The sequence below is a fragment of the Pogona vitticeps genome, chromosome 1 (assembly GCF_051106095.1).
Source record: "Pogona vitticeps strain Pit_001003342236 chromosome 1, PviZW2.1, whole genome shotgun sequence".
NCBI classification, from domain to species: domain Eukaryota; kingdom Metazoa; phylum Chordata; class Lepidosauria; order Squamata; family Agamidae; genus Pogona; species Pogona vitticeps.
The window spans coordinates 193405213-193418072 of NC_135783.1; the positions used below are offsets into that span (position 1 = coordinate 193405213).

The window sequence follows — 12860 nt, forward strand, 5'->3', positions numbered from 1 at the left end:
TTGTGGTTTATGAAACCTGCTCAATAAACCAGACTCTGAACAGGTCACAGTTCCTACAGTAGATAACTACAATAAACGTAGGTTCAGTCGTGATAGGACAAAGCCTCACACACTGCTGGTCTTGTTCGGTGTCTTCCTGTCATGCACGAGATGCTTTTTAAATACAGCATTTTCAAATTATTGTTTTAGATTAAATAGGCCCGTTAACAACACAAAACAAAATACATATATTTAACAGTTGTTGTTTTTTAAAAAAATCTGTATCCAGATTAGCAAAGTTGGAAAGAGGACATGTTATTTTTATTAACTCCTTTTCTTCCCCTTTTTTCTCACATGGTCTTTGAAATTCTGAACTAAGGAAATCACTTCCATCTGTTGGTGAGGCTGAGAAGTATAGATTGAAGAGACCAGGCTTGTCATGATGATGACTCCCTTGTTAAATTGCTGAGAAGTACTATACTGTAGACATGCACCTATCGAAGTGGTTACTTCAGATTCTTCTCGCTTTTTTTTTTGTCAAGCACAGAGAAAAGAAGACAAACAACAATAACTTCCATACCTGGGCAAAATCAATGCTGAATCCCCCCTGACAGAAGCCCTGCCCTTCGGCATCAATGTTGGCTGTGGGAACAAGAAGAAAAGGAAACAACGGATTTGTCAGGATGTGTGACGGACGGAACAATAAAAAACGAAGCCCTTCTCTGCAAATGGTGGGGAGGCTGTCAACACTACGTGCGTGGATGGCGAAGAATTTTATATGTGGTGAAGCTGAACAGATAAATACCTGGGCAGATTTTATTCTTCTGTGCTGGGGCTGCCTTAAAAGTCATGTGCGGGGAAAAGTGTAAAATAAGCCTGCAAGGTGCTTAAGAGTCAGGGACCAGCCTGTAGCTCTTGCACCAGATTCTGAAATATCTCTGGACAGTGTCCTCTCTGATTTACCATGTGGGGAAAGGCAACGGCACAAGTAGATTCCTCCGTTTTCCAGAATGTCTGCCACCTAAGCGGGGTGAACCACTGTGTGCAGTGTATCAAAGAGGACACTGGGCTCCGCTTCAGAAAAACATAATCGTTCCAAGAGAAGGAGAGGTAAAATTCTAGTTTTAATGGCGGAGAATACACCTTCATTCTGGCACAACAATACCAAAAGCCATGAAGGTTCTAGATGCCTCAGCAATTTTCTCCAGATAGCAACACCTCCAGCTATGTGCCCCAGAGCTGCCCTAATTTAAACAGGATGCAGTTTTCCACACTTTTTACCAATTAAATTAAATCTCCATTCCATTTTCCCAATGTCACTACAAAAAAGAAACAGCCTGCCATTCAATCTGTCCTTCAATCTGTTTAAGAAACTGTTCTAGTTTCTTAAACAAAGGGACTCTTTTTTAAATAATAAAAAAGCACCTTTATCAATATGGCGGAGTTACATTTTTCAGCTATGTAAATCTCTATTTGCAGAATAAAGTTTTATCACCTCACTTGCTGGTTGTGAGCACAAGGCATAACCCCATGGCCGTGCTACAGGACCTTGTGCTTACCGTGGCTATGCTTGACAACTGCCCTGTTTTTTAACATAGCAGTTAGGCTTTAACAATAAGCATTGTGTTTATTAATATTTAAGTTTCCAAACTAATATCTTATTAGATTTTAACTCCCAAAAGTCCCAGTCAGCACAGACCATGGTCAGGGTTTTGACGGGGCTGGGTGGGTTGAGTCCAACACAGTATAGAGATTCCAGATGGAAAAGTACTGTTTTAAACCATCTACCCTTCTTCTGCTTCCCAGTCAAAATGGCAACCAAAGTGGCCTTTAGTTAATCAACAGAAGACTGGTTTTGCCTGAAAGCTTATCATCTAAAAACAGACAAAAAGGAAGGAAGGAAGGAAGGAAGGAAGGAAGGAAGGAAGGAAGGAAGGAAGGAAGGAAGGAAGGAAGGAAGGAAGGAAGGAAGGAAGGAAGGAAGTCCCATGATTACAGTCTGCTGGGATGGCTGCCCACGATAGTTCACCAAAGACCTTTCTCTATTCTAGTGAGAACTGGGATTTCGTTTCTTGTTAAACTATGGCGAATTATAGTAGCACAACGGGCTGATCTCAACTGTATGTTGTGTTTCAACAAGCCACGCCTGTCTTATGGCAACCCTAAGATGATTTTCTAGGGACTTGCAATATATAAAGAGTAGATTTACTATTTCCACCCCTCCCCATGAATATTCTATGGCTGAGCAGGGATTTGAACTCAGATCTTCTGAGTATACATTGGCTTTTCCCATCAGCATAGGCTAACTGAATCAGTAAGACTCGGGTAAGTGTTGACAACAACTCCTAATAATTTTAATGGGTCTCTTCCAGTTGGAACTAACAAGTGGACTCAGCTCAGTTTACAACACTTCCTGCCTCAAAACAGATGCAGAGAGAATCTAAAATGTCAAATGGAAACACCCACACACTTACGTAGTTTGGAGATATCCCTGGTCTTCAAAACAGGAAAGGAAATGGAATTCCGGAGCTGATCCTTTGCATGCCACAACTGAGCCCAAGGAGGCTTTTTATGATGCAGTTAATCCTCTGAATACAGAGCTTTACAACAGAAATGCTAACCGTCTCTTAGCCTTATCAGTAGGTGCCTGTCATATGGTGCAATTTTTTTATGTCCCTGGAAAATTATTTTGGAATGCTCTCTCTCTCTCAGCTTTGCGATTTAAACAGAAGGCGTGGGAGAACAGGTCAACCATTCCACAAGGGATCTCCACCCTAAGCCCCAGAAGGAATAGGCAAAATATGTCTGCTCCAATCCACTGATAAAAGTGCATGTTTTGGATTACTGTTCCTTTGGTGCAGGAATATTGCTGGAGATCCAATTGGTTGTCCCAGCTTAGTGGGAAGAGTTGCTTGGTGCCACCTGGGGAGTCACAGACCGGATGGAACATAACAGGATGCAGCTTGCTTCCTAGTGGCTGGAACCTTGCTATACAATTTGTGGCTCTCCAAGGTCCCTTACTGGGTGCTTGCTTGTGCAAATAAAACCTTACATGCAAAGGATTCAGAAAACTGTTATCCAACCTACAATTTTCTATTACCTGCTATTTTTTATACACGTATGAATATACAGAGAGAGAGAGAGAGAGACTCTTATACACATATATTTAAGATGAGGGAACATTCAAATGTTCAGTTCTTCTAGGTTAAGACAATTGGGGGGGGGGGAATGAAGGGCCACAGGGCCAGGATTGTAGACTAGACATTTAAATACTCCATATTATTTGCCCCTTGGCTTAACCACTGAAATGAACATGATCAGACTAGTATTGGGCAATTTCTGAGGACCAAGGGCTATTTTTTATATTTTCTGGCAATTCAAAGGGTTTAATCTCAAGGTGAAGGATTAATAAGGAAGGGCATGGCCAAAGAAGCTAATCTGTGTATTTATTTTTATTTTTTTTATTATCCCACTGGTTTTTATTTTGCCATAATGTGTGTTTTTTGTTAACTGGAAAAAACAGATATACTGTAACTAAAACAGAAGCTTTAAGACAGTGGTCTCCAACCTCGGGCCTCCAGATGTTCTTGAACTTCAACTCCCAGACGCCTTCACCACCACCTCTGCTGGCCAGGATTTCTGGGAGTTAAAGTCCAGGAACATCTGGAGGCCCAAGGTTGGGGACCACTGCTTTAAGAAACTGAAAATGCTTGAGCCCTCGAGTGGCCAAAATATATATTTTAAAATATATGTAACATTTTTGGTGCCTACAAGGGGGGGGGGTCCCAGGCATGCTGGTGAGTCACCAAAACATGACAAAATTGCCTCAGTGTCCCCAAGTGGACAGGAGGGATCTTTCTGGACTGAAAAAAACAAAAGTTCAAAAAACAGAGTGACACTTTTTTTTGTGGTAGGGATATAAAAATGTTCCCAGAGGATCCATACGCAGTCAAATTCAACTCTTTCTACTTTGTATGAAGTCTGAATCCAGACTAAGAATTAAAAAGAAAACTCTGCAGAACATTCTATTTCCGCAACATTTTTTCCCTGGCTGCGCCCTATGAGATCACTGTTGTGCAGGAGAGAGAGAGAGAGAGAGAGAGAGAGAGAGAGAGAGAGAGAGAGAGAGAGAGAGAGAGAACAAGATACATCTCCTCAAATCATGCTTAAAATATGAATAATAAATAATAATTAATAAAGAAGAATAGTTTCAGAACTGCAATTACAACAACATGACATTATCCACGTACTTGACCTGCAGGGAGCATATTCAACTATTTTAGACCCATCATGAAGATAACAAGTTCCCACAGGCTCCCTCTCTGCTTTCTGTTCAGTTCTCCAGTGATACAGTGGAGCGCATGCCTGTGGAGGAAGCAAAACTGCAATATTTAGAAAGCTCTTCTAGAAAGCTAATTGTTTCATCCAGCCCTGGAAAATGTGGCGGAAAACAAAATTAACAAAACAAAATACTTTGGTTGAAAGTTACTGTATATACGGATCACACAACTCTATCCATTCTAGAGGAAAGGGGCTCAGCTCCTACTGCAAAAAATGTATTCCTCTTGGCAAAATCTCTCCCAAATTATGTACTTTATAAACTAATTGGGTAGGAGGTGAAAATGGATGGGTAATTTCAAGTCCTATTGTCAGCTGAAGTTCGCTGATGCCAGCAAACCGAATTTGCGAGCACCACCCATCATTCATCAAGGCCATGTCAGCATCTGCCACAACCTGCAGCTCACTTGAGTGCCCAAATGCTGCCAGCAAACTGGAAACAGCTGTGTATGCCCTATGAAGCAGAGCTTGAAAAACTAACTTCCCCAAACTCGGCAGGGCACAGATGCGCAAAGGCAGCTATGGAATTCTGGAAGCTGTCCTTGCATTTGGGAAGCTGTACCAGCAGGCAGTTTGTCCAACCTTTTGGGTTTCTAAGTGCCTTCAGCTTGATCCCAACTTATGGTGACACTTTCTAGGTTTTTTTTTTTTTAAAGATATAGGGCATTCATGAGTGATCTACCGTTCCCTGCTTCTTGGGGGCTTTCTGGGACTGTGCAGTTATGCAGATTGGCTCTTCCCCCTATCTCGATGTGGGGGCGCTCACTACCTTGGTGCATGCGCTCGTAATCTCGAGATTAGACCACTGTAACACGCTCTACGTGGGGCTGCCTTTGAAGTTGACGCAGAAACTCCAAGTGGTGCAGAATGCGGCGGCCAGACTCCTTAGCGGAGCGAGAAAATTCCACCATATTTCTCCTATTTTGGCCGCACTGCATTGGCTGCCCATTCGGTTCTGCGTCGACTTTAAAGTTTTGATGCTTACGTATAAAGCCCTAAACGGTTTAGGGCCTCCATACTTGGCAGAACGCCTACTCCCACCTAGCTCTACCCATGTCACTCATGTGAGTCAGGAGGTGAGGCTGAGGGAGGCCTGGAAGGAAAAAACAAGGAACCGGGCCTTCTCGGCGGTGGCTCCTCGCCTCTGGAACAACTTACCTCCTGACATTCGTGCAGCTCCCTCACTGGGTATTTTTAAGAAACAACTGAAAACATGGATGTTTAGGCAGGCCTTCCTCCCCAGTTAATTCCTGACCTTTTCTCTCCTCTCTCTATTTGATTTATTTTGTACGCTTCCCATCTTTCAGAATTATTTAATTGTGTAATTTTTAAAATATTTGTTATGTTTTTATGTTGTAAGCCACCTAGAGTGGTCGAAATGACCAGATAGGTGGGGTATAAATAGAATAAATAAATAAAATAAAATAAATAAGGCAGAGTGAGGAATCAAACTCTCACCTCCAGACTCCACAGCCAGGTGTTCCAGCTCCTGGAGCTAAGCACTCAGTGAGCTAACCTGCCAGCCCTTATTTCAGATGAAACGATTGCCCAAAATGTCCCTTTCCCCAGGGCAGCTGTAGGGGCTTGCAGAGGGTTAAAAGAAGTTGCTGTACAACATGTTCGCCCCCTGCCATTGTGCACCATTCATGATTGTGGGCGGCCTTTAGTTCTCCTTGACTCTTGCATGTGGTGCAGCAGCAGCAGCAGCTGGAACTGCACCACAGCCCTAAAGCTATGGACAAATAACAACCTCTATCTTGCTCATCTTCACACCAGCTTTGTGGGTGGGCTCAGTCCTACTGATCCGGGATGACAGAGAGCATGCTATAAAAGCTACCCATTTGGGGCAATGGAGGTAAAAATAAGACTCCAAGGCAAACCCCTGGAGCCAATCTTTTGTTTCTCTCGGCTTTCACGAGTTTCAAAGGAGGAGACAGAAGATGGTGATCCAGAGCCCTGTCATGGGCGACCTACCACCACGCAATGACCCAAATCCTATCTCCCCATCTCACACCTCTCTTTTGCCTCTCAAGGGTAAAACAGAGGTGGGGCAGACCTCTGAGGCCTGCCTTTGGTCCCGAGGAGTCCAATGGCTGTTCTCTGCTCTCTATCCTCCAGATCGGAATTCTCTTGCTCGGCAGGCGTGTTCTGCTCTTTCCCAGAGATCACACCATGTATGGGCAACAGCACCCCAGACTGATCCCAATCCATGTGCAAGATGGATCTCTTTAGACCAGTGGCAGGGCTACTATGTTTGGGGGCCAGGCTGCAGCAATTCCCCGACAGATGGAGCACTTGCTTTAAGGAAGAGCATTCCCTGCAAAGTGACTCTCTCGGGTGTAATTACTACACAGGATCCTTTTGATCACACATCTGGGCAAAACTAAGGACCTGTGATGGCAGGTATACGTTATGGGTATGGGAAAAGGAACATGAGTCTAGAAGCCTGCATCCACAACTACTCACAAAAGATTTTACATCACTCTCCTTAGCAATCAACGTACCAATCAAATTTAAATCCACAAAATGTTGCAGTGCAGAATTCTGTCATTCAGGATTCCAGAGATTCAATTCTATCCCTCGTTTCAGTTTTAAGCCCCAGAAGTCATCAGCATTCTCCATCCATAAAAGATGCCCAGCTTTCATTGGGCTTTGCATTTTTTTTCTTCCTCCTGTAGGGCCCCTCCATCTATACCTAAAGCATACTGGGGCTTCCCCAGGTCTGCAGATAACTGTTACAGTGGTGCCTCGACTTAGAAAATTAATCCACATTGGAACAGTGGCCATAACTTGAAAATTTCGTAAGTCGAAGCACCTTTCCCATTGGAATGCACTGAAAACCATTTAATCCGTTCTGGCCAAAGGGGAAAAACTCACAAAAAAATTCAAAAATTTGCTGTGGAGGCTTCCCGGCAGTCGGGGTGGCTTTGGAAGCCCAGGAGGCTGAGCCTCCCTCTTCCTAACCGTTGGGGCGAAGAAGCAGCCTCTTTGGCACCCACAGTTTGAATTTCCCGCCCTTTCCCCCTTTCCGCCCTTTCCCCCTGCCTTTTTTTCTTTCGTAGGTCGAAGCTCCAGCCACAAGTTGAAGCAAAACTTTGTGGCCGGAGCTTTTCGTAACTCGAAATTTTCATAAGTAGGGACGTTCGTAAGTCAAGGCCCCACTGTATATGGATTGGCTAGTACTGAGAGATGTGAGATCAGGAAAGGGAGAGAGAAAGAGAGAGCTTATAGCATATAGACTTACCAAAATTTTGTCATCTTTAGATCTCACTGATGCTCCAAACCACTGATTAGACTTAAATTCCAAGGGGTCATTTGGACCAAAATCCCGGTTGCCTGAAAGTCAAACACATTCAATCAGGATAACTGTACAAAAAGGTACCATCAAGTTGTACCCAGCTTGTCCATCATTCTGTCCACGACATCACACTCCCCTCAGTCTTGTTGGAAAATATAATTAGACAACACAGTACATATATGTGTAGCTGTGTGTTTAAATGTGTTTGCTATGAAAGACGAGACTGTTGTATTTGCATAGCATAGCATTCTGACCAATCAGAATGTGTCTGGAGTCAGCCAGGCAGCTATATAAGGCAGGCCTCAGAAGTCTGTCAGATTGAGTCTCAGAGGCTATGTAGCTCAGATAGGGACATGTACAAACATGTGACACAGACAGGGTCCAATATGTGACAGGAACTATTACAGGGTTGCCGCTGAAATTTTATTTTTCATTTCCCTGACTTTCTCTGACCAACATTTGTCAATTTCCCTGACCACCATTCAAATATAACCACCAGTTTTAAAAAATGAAGATATCCTGTTGCATTCAGGCAAGTCTTAATGAAACGTTCCACTCTACAACTACACAAGTCTCAACTGCAAAAGTATTTGTCAAAGTAAGAGATTTATTTTTAGCTTCTTTCAACATTAACTGCAGCAACATCTGTTTTGCAATTGCACCAAAAATTACACCAAGATACAAACTTCAAGTAAACTCTGAATGCTAACAAGTGACATAACATTTTTGTTATTATTTTCAAGGTACACTAAAAATTATATAAATGTTCCATCTAAAATCTTTGAAAAGGTCATACATGTTGCACAAGACTGAATTCAGGTCCCATTTCACTGCTTGCAATCCTGTTTTCAAAGACCCAAGTACAACGTGAAGGGTAGAAGTTCTAAAGTCCATCAATTCTTTTCCTTTTCCTTTACAGCAGGTGTCCCCAACCCCCAGTCCACAGCCCGTGCCAGTCTGTGGGCATGGCAAAAGCAGGCCGTGGAGACAGATCTCCCACTCACCCTGCAAGCACTCCCCCATGCACGACCTGCCCCCCACACGCATGGCTGCCCCTCCCCTCCGCAAATGCCCTGCCCATCCACACATGCATGCAAGCATTCCGCCCCTCCGGCCGCCCACCCCACACAGACCCTGCCCCCCAACCGGTCTGTGGTTCAGAAAAGGTTGGGGACCACTGCTTTAGTCAAGGTTGGTTTCAAATTCTTCTTCCAGTTTTCTCAGAAAAAGGTGATTTACATTTGGCCCATCCATAGATACTGGTAATAATTTTGCAGCTGATGAAGAAGACATGCCTTCCTGAAGCTTCTGAAGAAGGTCTTCAACAGTAGCGGTTTGAAGAAAAACACTGGTTAGATACTGTGTGGAAATTTTATGGCAGTAATCATTCCAAAAACAAACCACTAAATCCATCTGTCCCTTTTGAACCACCTTATTCAAAGCTTCATCAAAACAGATAACAGATGTTTGGCATTGTTTCAGCTGTTTCAGTAAAAGATCAGAGAAATACGGTGCCAAGCCAAAAGCAAGAACATACACTGCTTTTGTTTTTCCAAGGTGAAACTGTTGAGCTGTCTGGCTATCTGAGAAAACATTCGCTTGAATAACTCACTGACGTCGCTACAAGAGTTAAATGACGTCTTCTTCATCACCAGTTGCAAAGCCCACAGGCTGTCCTAACACAGTCCTTGATTACATTAGTAGCCATACTAGTTGGTGTGGTGGGTAATTCTTTGCTATTTTCATCACTCTGATCATGTTTTGCAGTTTTCGCAGGGGCTGCCTCTTCACCCTCTCTGGTTTTACTATCTGAACTTGTATTTGGTTTTTAACCTAAACGTGTTGCAATGGACTGCTGACTTGATTTAATGTTCAGGTTCTTCTGATGTAATGGTCCTTGTGCTTGAGATTCCACAGCTCTAATTCCCATATTACTTAGTTCCAAGTTAGTTTTGTAACACACTTTACAATAACCTTTGCATTCGTCTCCAGCAACTGGTGCCAGCTATGGGACAAAGTCGGGATGAAATTTGAAATCCAGCCACTGCATACAGGATTAAAACTGTCCTCTTAGAATAGAGGTCTGTGGCCTGAGGCGGACTGGCCCGCGGAGTCAGATCTTCTCACACACACACACACACACACACACACACACACACACACACACACACACACAGAGCCCCTTTGAGCATGTACGCGTGCACCAGCGCCCACATGACCACTCCCCCACCCTTTTGCACATGTGCCCGAGTGCTGGCCATGCCATTTGCACATGCGCACGACTGTGCGCCCACCCCACATGAGCACCCTCCCATTCCTTTGTGCATGCACACATGTGCGCACACCATGCGAGAGAGAGCGCTCCTTCGCGCATGCGCACAAGGGGGTGCCCCGCCTTCCCCAGCTGGTCTGCAGGGTTAAAAACGTTGGGGCCCCCTGTCTCAGAAGAAACCTTCAAAATGTGGTTTCAGATACAGCCATACACAGAGCCACTTGTCTGACACCAAGTTGTTAGCAGATTTATTTTCTGGCAAGTCGGAACTTTCCGAACCTGGGAAAGTTTCACTTTCACTTTCTGCTTCCAGAAAGTGTAATGAGCAGATCAGCAGCAAGAAAGGAGGTGGAGATCATTTCTGCAATCTAGAGAAACAGACAACCCTCATTTGCAACCTTTACGCATGGGAGAAGTCAGGGAAGAGGGTGAAAGAGCTGGTACTCTGTAAACTCCAGCAGGAACAATCAATCACATTTAAAATTTTTACTTTGCATAGTGCAGAGCAGAAAGTGCTAGTTGACCGTGAACTCCAACAGCAGCAAAATTCATTTGCAACTCTGTGCTGGGTTTAGCAGGAGACAAAAGGTCCATTCCATACACAAGCATGACCCCAAAACATCCTTATCTTTATATGTAAGTTAAATGCAGTAGTAGCAGGTACGGATGAAAACGATGTTTAAAGTTTGTCTCTTGCTAAACGTTTAAACTAGCCTTGCTTTGCAAAGGCTACAGGAAGACCTTGGAAGTCATGCAGGGACAGAGCTCAACAGACCCATGAGGCTGGTGTCTGGGGGCGGAGCTGAGAAAAAGGCGGAGCTGGCAAAGGGCATCACCAAGTGTTACTTGTATTCTGCTGCTTCTCTATTCCAGTTGCCACAAGGACAGATCACACTCTTGCAGCAGCAGGTCAAGAATCCACTGCTTGAATACATTTTAATCACAATTTCCTTGACTTTCCCGAAAGTGGCAACCTTGTAATTATTATACAGTATGCTGATAGGGCTGACAAAGATGAAAGATGTAACTGACAGAATCTGAGAGGGCCAGAAAGGATTTATGAATGTAACAGTGTAACAATGAGACAGTTAGTTAGCTATTAGAGACAAATATGTCTGTCCAAACTCTCAAGAATATGTATGACACAAATTAAACGTCTAAGCACTATGAATTATGTTTTACATACGTTTCTAAGCAGTAAATACTATTTAATGTTTTAACCAAAAGACAAAAGTGATTATTTTACTATCAGTTGCTGGCACAAAAGAGAGAACATCAAATTTAATTCTACCAAGTGGTTTTGTTTATCAATACAATTTAAAGCTCCTGTGTTGCAGATTCTGCAAGTTAGAGGCGATACCTTATTTAAAGCAGCGGTCCCCAGCTTTTTTCAATCCACGGACTGGCTCGGGAAGGTGGGCACCCCCCGCGCTTGCACGCATGCACGAACAAGTGCACGCTTTCTCTCGCATGGGCGCAGGCGCACTCGTGTATACACAAACAGTGGTGCAGTGCTCGCACGGGCATGCTGGAGCGCGTGTGCAGCTGCAAATGGGCTATGCGGGGGTGAGTGATTTAATGTAACTAAAAAGCCAACAAATCCAACAGCAAACTATTAAACAAATTATTAGACAATAATGAAGAGGCATATATACAACCCTAATAGATCTGCCAAACGCTTTGTTCGTTTGCAGTATCCTCTGAAGAAGCCTTAAGAGGAGAAAGGTCTTCCAGCCCCATCCAGACTGGGCAACGAGGAAGACGTGGAAGACTCACTAACCACATCAGCTTTGGTCTTTGCAAACTTCCTCAAAAGATGAGCTTCTACTTCAAAATGTGCTCCGTTAGTTTAACTCCATCACGGCACTGCCACGCTGAGTGACTAATCACCTCATTCCACACTAGCAGTGAAACGTGTGCCTGAGCTGCCCTACAAATTCAGTGAGATGGTACTTCAACTCATTGTGTTTAGAAGTGTTTATTGGTTTTGTATGTTAACAACACATTACAAAATATCCACAAGTAGAAAAGGAAGATCTTGTCCCAGTGTGTTTTTCTACAGTTTCAAATAAATCACAACTTGCCCTGAGGTGTTTGGTTTCGCCTCAGTGATCACCAGATGACAAGTTCATTGACCGTTGCAATTTGGTTACATTTGTCAGGAGCCTACAGCACTTCTCAGGGCGTCTAGGACAGTGGTTCCCAACCTTGGGGTGCCAGATGTTCTTGGACTACAATTCCCAGAAATCCTTGCCAGTACAGCTAGTGGTGAAGGCTCCTAGGATTGGTTGTTGTGGGTTTTTCGGGCTTCTTGGCCGTGTTCTGAAAGTGGTTCTTCCTGACGTTTCGCCAGTCTCTGTGGCCGGCATCTTCAGAGGACAGCACTCTGTTTGCTGTCCTCTGAAGATGCCGGCCACAGAGACTGGCGAAACATCAGGAAGAACCACTTTCAGAACACGGCCAAGAAGCCCGAAAAACCCACAACAACCATTAGATCCCGGCCATGAAAGCCTTCGTGAATACATTGAGCTCCTGGGATTTTTAACCCAAGAATATCTGGAAGCCCACAGTTGGGAATGACTGATCTAAGATGACCACAAGCCCCACATCTGAGAAATATTGGTCCGTAAGGAAAACAGTGGTTACTCCGGGTTACACTGATCTAACGTAACACCGCAGGAAGGTCTGACTGAGCGTGTGATTTGCCTCAGAGCTCTTACTACCCATCCAAGACAGCTACTTCGGCAAGCTGCTGTCACAGGCAGGCAAAGACTTTTCTCTTCAGGCCACCTCAGAAACTGGCCACCTATGTGTGACTTTTAAATGGGTGCTTATGCATTACTGCTTCAATTGGATTTCTAGTACCACTTTTGTTTTCCATTTCTGCATTTTCCATTTCTCAGAATGGCATTTGTGGGGTGGTATTTTTTATTTTTAATATTTGTACACATTGTTCTTAGCTTTAAAGTTGCC

The 12860-nt window shown here is 43.9% G+C and overlaps 1 protein-coding gene across 1 annotated transcript in view; it reads right to left on the minus strand.

The window, feature by feature from the left end:
* The window catches only part of ITGAV (integrin subunit alpha V), an 82701-nt gene that overhangs the window by 39952 nt on the left and 29889 nt on the right, over positions 1-12860 (minus strand). The window contains exons 3-5 of the mRNA XM_072981262.2: positions 7562-7653; positions 4230-4344; positions 560-621 (exon numbers count right to left, since the gene is read on the minus strand). Of these exons, the coding sequence (XP_072837363.2) occupies positions 560-621; positions 4230-4344; positions 7562-7653 (269 nt within the window). The remainder of the gene's footprint in view (positions 1-559; positions 622-4229; positions 4345-7561; positions 7654-12860) is intronic.